The sequence below is a fragment of the Populus alba genome, chromosome 15, assembly GCF_005239225.2.
Source record: "Populus alba chromosome 15, ASM523922v2, whole genome shotgun sequence".
Taxonomy (NCBI): Eukaryota; Viridiplantae; Streptophyta; class Magnoliopsida; order Malpighiales; family Salicaceae; genus Populus; species Populus alba.
In genome coordinates, this window is record NC_133298.1 from 4,099,642 (window position 1) to 4,112,261 (window position 12,620).

Sequence of the window (12,620 nt, forward strand, 5' to 3'; positions counted from 1 at the left end):
CTCCTGTCTGTACAATTATTTGTTGGTGGGTCTGGTGGAGGACTTAAATCACATTAGAAATGGGGAGCAGAGACAATCCAGATTGATTTTGGTTTTGGATTTTTGAAGAAAAAGGCGGGCTCCATTCAATGATAGTAAAAGTATGTTCTCTTTGCCAAAGGAAACACTATTGAACCTGGTCCAGCTTAGCATTGAATTTAATGTGTCCATTTAAGGGGAAACTAGAGAGCAAATAACAAAAAACTAGGCTTATAATTTTGGGATTTACAAGCGCAAAACCTCCTTCGATTAAAATGCAAAACGGCAGAAAATTCGCATTATTGGATGCTTATCAGGAAACATCATAGAAACAGAGGATTTTAGGGTTAACTTTCTGATGCCCCAGCTTGCAGTAAAAGGGGATGTAGAAAGAAAAGCCTACATCACAAGTGTTCTCTGATACTGAAAAAGCACTCTAGGGTCCCTTTTTGAAGTGTTTTTCTCTGTAGAAGAGAATGCAGTTAGACAATGTCACATCCTAACTAAGGGTATAAAAGTTTCCGAGAGGGAAGTGGCTGATGCTACATTTGAACTTTAAAAGGACAAAAATAGTGTCCCAGCATGTTCTCTCATACTGAGTGCTTTCTGTGCCATTATGTCAATTGGGGCTGCGGGAGAGTGTTACCTTGCATTTCAAAGAAGACTGTGGAAGTATTAGAGACATTTATTTTCCCATTATATCTTATATTGTGGTCATGCTTGTTTTAGTTGTACACTCAGCTCCCACAAAAGGTGGTCGGGACCTGGCACTGGATGTTTCATCATGATCTGATCAGCTAAAAGCACACCAATAGGATCAACCTTGACAACAAAAGGAGCTGCTTTGCTTGTCATAAACACACCACCAGATCATGTCTTTTGAAGGGATAGCCATGACCATGCAACAAGCTCTATCATAGATCTAAATGCATGAAGAATGGTCACTAAATGATACATAATACTAACAGATCTTCTTAGTTGGTAGTTGTTGGGCCAAAATGTTGTATGGACATAGCAATATTGAAGGAGAATTGCGTATCAGATATGGGTAAATTGGTTTACAAATTCAAGGCAATATCTGCAAGTGACTTGTAATTGTCTTATCATGGATGTACCATTGCATTTTGTTGTCATGGAACAGTGGATGAAACTAAATGAAATGACGAAATTCGTACCAACATACTCACTCTCAAATGCTCTCTCTGTTTCAGTCTGCTACTTTCCATTTGTTCTCTTTTCCTGTTATTTATTTTCCTATTTCCATCCTAAAATGGTCCAAAATTCCAATAATATTTCTAGACGATTTACTTAAACTTAAGCGATCAAATATGAAAAATCTGGTAGACAGCTCCAAACCATGCTTCAATTGGAGGGCGGGATCTTTGTATAGTTGAGATAGAGCAGAGAACACGATGACGTTAATTTGGAGGATTTAACATCCAGTAAAGAACGGCGGGAGCAACAGGAAACTCGTATGGAGCTTGAGTAGGTGTCTTCTAATGGGGTCAGATTAGAAGGTTACCTTAACCACGTTCAACATGAGGTTTCAGTTAACGTCTAGCCGATATTTATGTCTTGTCATTTTTACTGTTATCCATCCACAATGACTTCATATCAACACGGGGGAGATGAAGATTAACAAGGGCATGTAGTGAATGCAAGAGATTTTATTTGCATAGATATGTTTTAACTTACTTTACATGGAAAGATTTATTGAACCATAATACCATGCTAGCTAAAGTACAACCAAAACTGAGCAGAAAGAATCTGTATGGCAAGTAAAGCCAGAAAAGAAAGGAAAGCCCAACCTGCCTTTAAGCATAACTTGGCATACCACTTGATTTGTGAGACTCACAATTGCTGTTAACGTCATGTGATGACTGTTGGCTTGTCCCTTCCTGTGAAGTCTTTCAACTTTGATACAGACAATGCCAGGTCTAAAACAAACCAAACATATCAAGAATACATATGCAAGTAAAACCTAAGAAATAGCATTTTATTCGAAGAAAAAAACAATATGACTGACCTATTAGTGGTTTTAGGGCTACTTGGGCATCCATCTCATGTTTAGAGACATCTGGTTCATACTGTTCGATGTAGATTCTGACAGTTGCACCTGCTGATCCAGTTCCCTGCAGATGTGGATATTCCAGTTATAAGAAAAACAGGAGCCCATGTAGCTTCAAATTCTGTTCGATGTGGATATTCCAGTTATAAGAAAAAATAATCAACTGAACATACAGATAAACGGAATATAATCCTTGATCCATCGGTGAAAACAAGCCGGACACCTTGCTTTGATACCACACTTCCATCCACCTATAAGATCGCATGAAGATAAGTTAAACATGGCAGTGATATTAAACTACAGATGCTTGGTGAAATTATACTAGTCAAATATGATAAACATGCAGTGTTTAACTTACAGGATCAGTGTACATAAAGTCGTCAGCAAACTGAAGGGTGTAATTTCCTATAAAGCAGATTGTAAAAACAATGCTTAGACATTGTCAAATAGAAGAATGTGATTATGAAGACGAGATCAGATGCAAACTTACCATACTTATCACCTGGTTTGCTTTTAGAGACTATATCTCTAAGATTCTGGATCATTTTGTTGGCACCTTCAGATTCACATTCCTGAAAAATAATTTACACAAATTAAAGAATTGTACCCAGTGCCCACCTCCACCGAGACAAGGGAAGTTTAGCCCATAGCTAAATCCAAAGCATCAACTATATTATCATCTACAAAAAACAATTCTGATGTTTACTTCATAGTCATATCTAGAAAAGAAATTTCTTCCAAAGGTTGCCCAATGCTCTTTCACAACATCAGCAACAGATACTAACTTCTCCCCTGGTTGCTTGTCTTTGTTTCTGTAAGCAATAATTGACAGCCAAGCTAAAACAGCCCTGCAATTGGATAGATTTGTTATTCTATATGGGATTTGGCAGCCTTTCATAACAGAAGTGAGATGTGTTAAACCGAGCCAAAAAATTCCTAAAAAGGGAGACTCTTGGAAACCAAACATTTGCATTGAAAATGTGAACATGATTCAGTGCAATAGAACTTTATGGAACAGATGCGACACTGAATCAGGTTCACCAAACATTCACAAAATACTTGGGTCATAAAATCAATCTGATGAGGTTTTGCAATAATCACAACAATAGACAGCAAATCCAAACAATATACTTGTGTTGGAAAAATTGAAACATGCAATGAGACAAATATTGTGTTTTGATTATGTCAATACATATCAATTTCAAGTAAGACATTCCTATGACAAAGATAATGTTAAACGACTATTAAAATTCTAATTCAGCTCTAAAGTTGCGAACCACTTGAATTAGATTGTAGTTCCATCAGCAAAACAGCCAATCTATTCCTTCCATCAGACCCTCAACTCTTTCACAAGGAATAAGGAAGGACAATTATATGGCAGACCTTCTACCCCTACCAATTGGACCACTACATGGCTATTTTTTGTTATCACTAATAGGCAGGTAAGAGCCTTAATTCTGGTACATGTGGGAGGTTCATTGGATGCATCTCAGATAGTTACCATATGCCATCCTTCTCACGAATGTGATCAGAACCAGTTCCGAAACTTTCTTCACCACAAATTGACAGTTTTCCAGCATCCATAAGATTCCCAAAAAATTTCCAACCAGTAGGGACCTTAACACAAGAAAAAAGATAGTCAGAAGACAAGCATCTCTGTCAACCCAAACCCTATTCTACCTTCTATCTTTTCCCCCTTTAATGAAACTAAGAATTTTGTCAAAGATTTTCCTAACCTCAAAAAATGGAAGATTCAATTTTTCAGCCACACGGTCTAGAGCACCACTTGTCGGCATGGAACGAGCTAAACCCTGAAGATTGGAAAGAAGACATTTATTTTTCGTTTCTTTAGACATCAAGAGGTTGAGGAAAATCTGCAGAATTTTCTACCTTAGGGCCACTCATAAAGTATGGAATGGCTTCCTGTGCATTGGCAGCAATGATAGCAACCGAATCTGAAGGAGTGACAAAAAACCCTCTACCTAGGATCATGTTTCTGTCCCCATCTCCTGATAATGGTAAGAGAAGTTAATTGTAAAAAAGAGATGCTAATGACATCATGATTAATCATCATACGAAGCTAAAAGTAGAACCAAATGATTCAATAAGAAACACCAATTACTCATTCAACTGATACAAGCAATGCACTACATAGTGTTTTAGAAAGACATCTGGCAGCCTAAATTTTCATTTCACCTTTTTCAATCTATCTGCCCCCTGCTCTTGTCAAACACTCTTACAAAGTTCATGCCCTGGAATTATTGATCATGGTATTCCTATTCATTCTAAGGATTTAAAGTGCTTTAACATAAATCTTCTTTTGCTCTAGCATATAGCAGCAAAATAAGCAAACCAAATATTGGTTGGTCGTATCAACCTAGCTTATTTTAATCAAAATCCATCCTACAGTGAACTAAAGTGCAGATCAAACCTTGATTTAAATTCAACTATCCTTATCAAGGTTGGCCTTCGCAGGTTTTATGTTTCCCAAGCTTGGCAGAAATGCTATATGAGATGGTTTGCCACCCAAATCACTTCATTCAAGATTTGCACCAGCCCTTCCAAAACTATACGAAATTTCTTCCTTCCTATTTGACTGGTTTTTCCAGGGATACAGCAGTGAAAACTGCTGAAACAACAACAAATTTGAGACTCAAAACGATCTTGTTGTGAATGGTATCATTGTGTTAAACAATGTAACTTGAGGGTTGATTTCAAATTGGCTCATCTATATCAGTGAAAAAGTGTGAAAACAACAAATGCACACAATATACATAATCCAGATCTGAACATATGTTGCAGATTGATTAAATAGAGTGACTTCACTATTGGTAACAACATTTACTGACAAAGTGTTCCTGATATGTAAGCATAACAGACCAAGCTTAGAGTAATTCAGTTGGACTAATTAATTAAAATGACACTTGTGGCTCTGTAATTGGGTGTTTCTCCAAAATGATCCAAATTCAATTTCAGTTTATGCTATTCGCTATTCATCTTTGAATTAAAAACTTAGTTATATCTTCCATTAATGTTTGAGACTAAATTCAATTTATAGATCTTGATAGTTCAAATACTCATTATTTACATGGTCAGTACTTCTAGCCTGATAAAAGGGTAAAGTTTATTTGTCGGTAAAACCACCAAGCTCGTCATTCCATATCTTGTCAATCAATAAAAACTATGGCCACAAATATCTTGTCAATCAATAAAAACTATGGCCACAACCTAAAGTCCATTGCAATTGAAACTTTATTTAGTCCATGCCATAAAGTGGAACGCCAAACTTTCAGTGCAAAATTCAGCTCCAAACCTAAAGGGAATCACTCAATGCAGCCTAACCTGCCAATGAATCCATGCATACATTCAAGGAATTAATACCACATCAAACACTTGAAAAATGAGGGGAGATATGTTTCTTCAAAAGTCATGTGACATACCATCACTTGCAGCTCCAAAATCTGGTCCATTCTCACCATACATGATGTTGACCAAATCCTTGGCATATCTGTTTGAGTAAAAGATACAGTTGAATTGCTATCAAATAATTGCAATTCACTATATGATCTAGAAGTTATTAGCCATCTTACGTAAGATTAGGATCTGGATGGCCATGACCAAAATCCTCCAGAGGTACCCCATTTGAAATTGAATCCTACATGCCGAACTAACATCTGTTACAGGAATTATACTATAGTTGAAAACGATTTTCAAAATGTGTCATCCAGAAAATACCAGACTGGCCCCAAGCTTGTCCACAAAGATGGGTTTTGCGTAAGCACCAGTAACAGCATGCATGGCATCGAATATAAACCTGAAACACAAAACAATTGGACATGCTTTTGTACATGAAAAATAAATGATGTAAAGTATATATGATTAAGATGGAAAACACAATATTCAAGCTATGAACTTTTCATATTAGGAGGAAAAGAAAAATGATATCTGTGAAAACAGCCACAGAGATAGTGGTCTGGGGATCAGGCTTTTACATAGATGACTGCAAACAGTTCAGGGGAATCTTTGTTGAGCCAAGTTGAGATAAGATATGGATTTCAATGCAGATTAATCCATCCATAGGTCAACACTTGGAGGAATATCAATAGCATAAGATAGCCAAAGGGAATAGAGAATCTTCTCCATTTATCATATGCATGAACAAACATGTACAAAACTATTAATTTCACTTGGCAGAGAACCAATGTACCTGAAATCTGACCGTGAAAGGAGACTTTTGATGAGCTCAAGATCAAATACATTCTGCAAAATAATCCATACAATTACTGACACAACCCAAACGAATGGTCACCCAAATGTGCACAATTTGTTTCTAACCTCCATTAGCTCCAAATAATCCGAAACTGGGTCTACTACTTCAACACTGAAGTTTCCATATTCTGTGACTCCGAGGCTAGAAAGGTCGACATCAGGAATGTCCGCCATCTTAATCTCAGATATCTGCAAAGCATTTACAAAATTTCAGATTCATGCAGGAACTACCAAATTATAGAAGCTAAACAATCAAGCAAGGAATTCTCCAAAAAAAAAAATCAAGCAAGCCATTCAAATAATTGTGGAGGTTAGATGATGTCAAGTTGCAACCCAAAATCTTCACTTACAGAGATTATAAGTATATTGCATTTTTTAGCAAACAAGAAAAGATGGATATTAACCCACATAAGAAGTGAATAATAGATGAATAAGAAAAATATGTAAAAATGCTTATAAAGTAACTAGCCTACACCAGCCAACCTACTGCCTTGCTTGTGCTTTCAGTTTTATGTAGCTTAACTGACCTAGAGAAGAAATCACAAAAGCTTCACAAAGGTTGAGCCTTGGTACAGGTTTATAGCTTTAAAAATTTGGATTTTTTACTCACGCGAAGAAAAAACCACTCACAAGTGGTAGCGCTCAGAATTGCCAATGTCAGTGTCTACTTTAGGAAGAAAATAAATATTTTATCTATAGCATTTACTCTTCACACAGAATCATATAGTACAGCAGAGAACATTCTTAACAATTGCATAAGAAACTAGTTTACAAGGGTACAAATATGCAAAGATTACAGTCTAACTCTTCAAAGAGGACATGAAAACTAGAAGAACATGACCATGCTGAAGAAAGAAGAATGACAGAACAAAAAGAATTGCAAGTAAACAAACAAAAACTTTTTTTCATACATAAACAGCCAGATACTTACAGAAAGGGTGTTTCCATATATCTTGTCAGTGATGGATTCAGGTGCAGGTTGCCCACTGTTGTAATTAAACTGGTAAATGCAAAGAAAAAATAAAAGAATTCACATCAACTGGCTTACTTGAAGGTAACTCAACAGTGTCGGTTGATTCAACTACCCACTAATTTGTGATGGGAAAAAATATCTTTTAACCAGGTACTAAATTGCAAACCAGAACATTTCAGGATGGTTTAAATCATCAACAGGTATGATAAATGCAAAAAGAAAAAGAACTGGCAACTGCCAGTAGTATGATAGCAAACTGCAGTATGCATATCAGGCTTATCAGCCCATCATGCTTCATGTTTTTATACAGCTTATAAAAAGGGTAGGACCCGGGTTTAGAGTTGACTATTGAGATGAAACTGTAGTTAAACAGGAGTTTGAGGTGAGCGTTAACAATTCACCTTGATACCCCAATCATATTCAGGCCCTCCAGGATTATGACTTGCACTCATTATAAATCCACCGTTGGCCTGCAGAAATATTTGTTTGGTTAAGCAGGAAAGGGGGCAGTTTATTAAAGATTTGAAATTAGTTGCTGAATCTTGCTCGAAGTATAGATGAGAAGTATGTCCTTGCCTTCCTCTTTCGGATCACAGCAGAAACAGCTGGCGTGGACATAATACCTTCCCTGGAATGGTGGAACATTAGCACCATAAAACAGACCCAAATTGCATAAAAATGATTTTGGCATTCAAGATTCCAAAAGGTATCACACATAAATAACTTAAGATGGAAAAATATGCAATTCTTTAAAGTTTTCCAAAATGATTCTCAAGCACGTCTGATAAAAGAGAGACTTCTGAGGAGAAAATGAAGTTAGCAAACTTAAAAATTAATTTTATAGATGTCCAAACCTTACTTTTGACAATTAAAACTGCCCAAATGACTGCCAACGTTTCTCAATTAAACTTCCTGGGTTTTTGGAGTTAAATTAACTTAAAAAACCAATTTCTAATCAACTCAATGTTTGGTTCTATCAGTCAAAAGCAGCTATCACAGTTCACAAGAAATGGCCTCAAACAATTAGTCTTAGCATTCAGCACTCATCTATTACATCGATCTTCCTTTGCACATTAGCATTTCCTCCATATGACAACCAAAGGATCAATCACTGTACTTACTTGCCGACAAGGATTTTGCCAACACCATTCCCTGCAGCAATTTTGATGATTATCTGCATTTTAAATCCAAACAACTCCAATAATGAGAGAAGGAATCACATAATTAAACACGTAAAAGGTTGATTAAGTAACAGCAATCACCTGTGAAGCTTCTCGATTGAAGTAACGACCGTCCCCTCCCAAGACCAGCACTCCATTCTTGTAATCCTCTGGTGGCAATGAATTAAACAATGCCTACACATACAAAAAACTCAAGCTTTACCAAAAACCCTTATCAAATGCCCCCTGAACCATAACATAACACAGAACTCATGGCCACAAAACATGAAAAGGAAACAATCAAACCTGAATCCAATTTGCAAGGTAGTTTTCCTCAGTGAAAACCTTAACCTATAAGAACACAAATTTGAAACCAGAATAAATCACCTGTTCCCATCATTATCATCAAAAAAAAAAACCATCAACTTCCACCAAATACTCGATTTTTATTCATCGAAACACATAAAACCAAGAATATTAATTCACTTTCCTAAACTTTCTCAGCATCCAAACATCCAGAAGAAGCAGAAAATTACCTTCTTTCGCAGACCACTTGTCCCTGTCTTCTGACCCTCAATTGGCTTTGTCGGCACTGAATTAATCTGCAAAAACATAAAAAAAACAAATCCCCATTTGTTATTATTTCCATATAAAACATACATACTTATCTCTGCAGAAATAACAGGAAAAAAAACAAAAAAAGAACCTTGATGCCTTCAGGTTCAGCAATGGCAGTAGAAGAGGAAGCTTTCACAGAAAGAGAAGAGCTAAGCGAATGTGAAGTTTTTAAGATTGGAGAAAATAAAGCAGAAGATGATGATAAAAGAGACAAGGAAGAGATAGGAGAAGAGTGGAGGGCACTGCCATTTGCACTAGTTTGCCTCAGTTTTCTAAAAGTTGATGAAAAGATCACATTTTCAAGCCTCAGACAACAACAAGAAGCCATTTTTATTGCTTCTGGATTGATAATAAAAAAAAAAAATGGAAGTTTTTATTCCTTTCCCTCAATGTATTCTTCTCTTGTAAATGTTACCAAGCAGCGATCACTGCAGAGAGAGATTTTGGGATGTGAGTCTAAAAGAAGAAGAAGAGTTGAAGAAATCCATGACTGCTGCCGTACGTTTAAAAGACTTATCTTTACTTCCGTCACAGTCCTACCACTGCATATCATGTGAACTTCCTTCTTTTTTTCCCTCCCCTTGTTTTTATTTTCTCTTTTCCATTTTTCAAAAGAATTATTTCTTCTCTTTTTTTTTCTTTTTCTTTTCTTGTCATTGTCATACCTCATTTATTTTCCCTGTATTATGATTAAACATGAGTTTTTGTTTTGTTGATTTATGGAAGAGTGAGGTCTCGTGTTAATCCAATTTGCACAAAGTGGGTCTAACCCTTGTTAACATGATGATGTTTAAAAATATCCTGGTTTATAAAGAGAAAATATAATTATTCAAGAGTAGGAGTTTAATTTACTATCCAAGTTGTCTCAAATAATTTTTATGGTAGTATTGGGTATTTTTTCGAGAAAGAACATATAGAAAAAGTTAAGACAAAAGAAGCATGTTCTCTTATTTTTCTTATTTTATAAGAATAAAAATTCATTTTAGATTGTTATTTATTTGTTTTTGTCTCCCCGTTCAAATATATTTTTGTTTTTTTTATTTCTATATTTTCTCTTTATAAATTCATCCCATAATTATTTTCAAATAAATATTTATTTTATTTATCTGTCCAACCAAAAACGCATCTATCTTTTTTAATGCCGGGATACTAATTAAATGCAATTTATTTTATTAATATTAAACTAAGACTATTTATTCAATGTAAAAACCGCTCTCTCTCTTTTGTTTTTCATTCTTTTGTTATATTAGATGAAACTACTTGAAATGATGATTATTTTTATGTGTTATTAAGTGTTGAGAAAAGAAAATGTAAAAAAAAAAAAAAAAAACAATTAGTAGTTTTTTTTCAATATATTTTAGCATTAGGTAGAATCATAATAAAATAACAATTAAAAAAATTAAAACTAAATTTGATATAATAAAATGAAAATAAATGTTTAAGGATAGAATTGAAATAAAAAAAATCAATCAAAAAATTACTCAAAACAAAATAAATAAAAATTAAAAAAATGTGAACTAGATTTGATAAAAAAAAAAAAATCAAATGACATGTGATGAAATCAAAAAATAAAATCCAATTATAAATAATTAATGTAATTAAAACATTTGCAATCAAAAGAAGAGGGATTGAATCAAAGAAAAAAAAAAAGCTAAAGGGTTGGTATTATTTTTTATGTGGCTAGAACACAATCCGAAGAAAAAATAGAAAAAAAAAAAAGTGAATTGACACAAAATCAGAACAAACCACCATACATGTGTCGTTTAGAGTACAATAAGATATCGAGACAAAACAAATTATATAGAGGAAGCACAATTAAAATCATTGTAGTTAGCTTTATACATTGCCTAAAAGCAGCAAAGCGGCTCTTTCTCTTTGTTTTATTATTTATTCAAAAATGAAAATGCTCTTAGCAATAAATAACAACAATAATATAAAAAAAATTATTATGAGATTACAATTAAACCCCTGAAACCAAGGCTAAAAAATTAAATGTTAAGGGTAATAAAGTAATTAACTTGTTCACCGTAAAATGCAATTACTTTTGACTTTTAATGTCAATACAACAATTGCATTATTATGAAAAAAATATAAAAAAAACATTGTTGCCCCCAAATAAATAAAGAATGTCAAATTAACATCGTGCAAAAACCATTTTACCCCTCGGGCAAGCTTATTTGATTTTTCAAGTAAAGACAAAAGAGTGATTTTACTATTATAATCTTCAGCAATCCAAGGCATATCTAAAATAGTTTTTCTGTGGGGTTTAGTTTCTTTCAATCCCTTAAATTTTTTATACAAACTAAATATTTAAGGTATATTCTATTGAATTCGATTTTTTTTTCTTTGTCTCGATAGAGTCCAAATCCCACTTGACAAAAAGGAAGCAGGGTTTTGTCCTTTCTAGTTGTGGTCGCAATTTCCAAATAATGTTTGATGTAATATATCAAAGATAATACATGTAAGTGTCTTTTAAGTATGTTTTAAAAACATATTTTAAAAAAATTAAAAAATTTTTATTTTTATTTTTATTTTTTTGTTTTAAATTAATATTTTTATATCATTTGATATGCTGATATCAAAAATAATTTTTAAAAACTAAAAAATATTATTTTAATATATTTTTAAATAAAAAATACTTTAAAAAATAATTACGAGTATACTTCCAAATAAATTCTAAGCACCGGAGGCAAATGTAAAATGATAGCATTCTCACCATTCTTGAAAAAGCTCTCAAGTTCCCATCTCGACCACGGTGGAGTATGCCCACATGGAATTGCATCCTTCAAGGGGAAAAAACTTTCAGAGTATTGCTAGTTATTAAAATTATGATCATAGTATTGTGTGTGTTTGTATATAGCACTACTCATGTTGCTGAGACTATATTTAATTGCATTAATATTTTTATATAGAAAGATGTTAATAATACTTTAAAATGCATGGAAAATTCATTGTGCAAAACTAATTGTGGGTTCTCTCATAAAACATTATGTACTCATTATTTATAGTGTTTGTTTTTTTATGTTAAAATACTTTTTTTTTTCTATTCACTCTTTATGGACCAAATCATTAGCCAATTTAAGTAAGATTATCAAGGGAGGATGAAATTAAAAGACAAAGGAGCAAAGTAAAAAAAATAGAAAAAATAGGTGGTGCTTTCAAAGTTTGTGAAAAAAGTTAACTTTGATCCTTTTACTTTCTCATCTGTACATTTTTTATCCCTATATATTTTTAAAGCTTTTAGTATAAAACTTTATTTTTTTTATTTTTCATCTTATATGTTAGAAAGAATAGAGAAGAGAGAAAGTTGTTGAATTTTGTCTAAAAAAAAAGAAAATTATGATTGATATCGATTCCGACTATGAAAAAAATAGAACTTTGTATTAACAAGTTTCATTTAACAAAAAATGTTTGATAGTAGCTGTTTTGAGTCTCAATGTTATATGACAAAATAGATTTAGATCGAAAGAAAAAATCTTACCCGATTTAGTTTGGAGTTTTTGAGCTATTTTTT

The 12,620-nt window shown here is 33.6% G+C and overlaps 1 protein-coding gene across 2 annotated transcripts; it reads right to left on the reverse strand.

Moving 5' to 3' along the window:
- Positions 1-1,667: 1,667 nt before the first annotated feature.
- Positions 1,668-9,652, reverse strand: LOC118056384 (phosphoglucomutase, chloroplastic). Of its 2 annotated transcripts, XM_035068569.2 has the most exons (22): positions 9,195-9,651; positions 9,025-9,090; positions 8,795-8,839; positions 8,591-8,683; positions 8,450-8,502; positions 7,905-7,956; positions 7,730-7,798; positions 7,287-7,355; positions 6,422-6,544; positions 6,294-6,346; positions 5,822-5,900; positions 5,677-5,741; positions 5,527-5,594; positions 3,977-4,095; positions 3,823-3,897; positions 3,588-3,703; positions 2,793-2,934; positions 2,577-2,658; positions 2,445-2,491; positions 2,260-2,337; positions 2,045-2,150; positions 1,668-1,955 (listed from the first exon to the last, which is right to left on the reverse strand). In XM_035068569.2, exons 1-22 carry the CDS (start codon positions 9,432-9,434, stop codon positions 1,888-1,890), a joined length of 1,908 nt encoding a protein of 635 aa, XP_034924460.1. In that variant the 5' UTR covers positions 9,435-9,651; the 3' UTR covers positions 1,668-1,887. The 2 variants fall into 2 exon arrangements, with proteins under 2 accessions (XP_034924460.1, XP_034924461.1); XM_035068570.2 differs by lacking the exon at positions 8,795-8,839 and having other exon boundaries at positions 9,195-9,652.
- Positions 9,653-12,620: the final 2,968 nt, after the last annotated feature.

What these genes read in the sequence shown, in the direction of transcription:
- LOC118056384 (XM_035068569.2), bottom strand. Translation starts at nt 9,434, where the DNA reads ATGGCTTCTTGTTGTTGTCTGAGGCTTGAAAATGTGATCTTTTCATCA. An exon ending in CAAGTGGTCTGCGAAAGAAG is followed by an intron (nt 8,840 to 9,024) that starts GTAATTTTCTGC and finishes GTGTTCTTATAG; the next exon opens with GTTAAGGTTTTCACTGAGGA. An exon ending in CAAACCAGGTGATAAGTATG is followed by an intron (nt 2,492 to 2,576) that starts GTAAGTTTGCAT and finishes TCTGCTTTATAG; the next exon opens with GAAATTACACCCTTCAGTTT.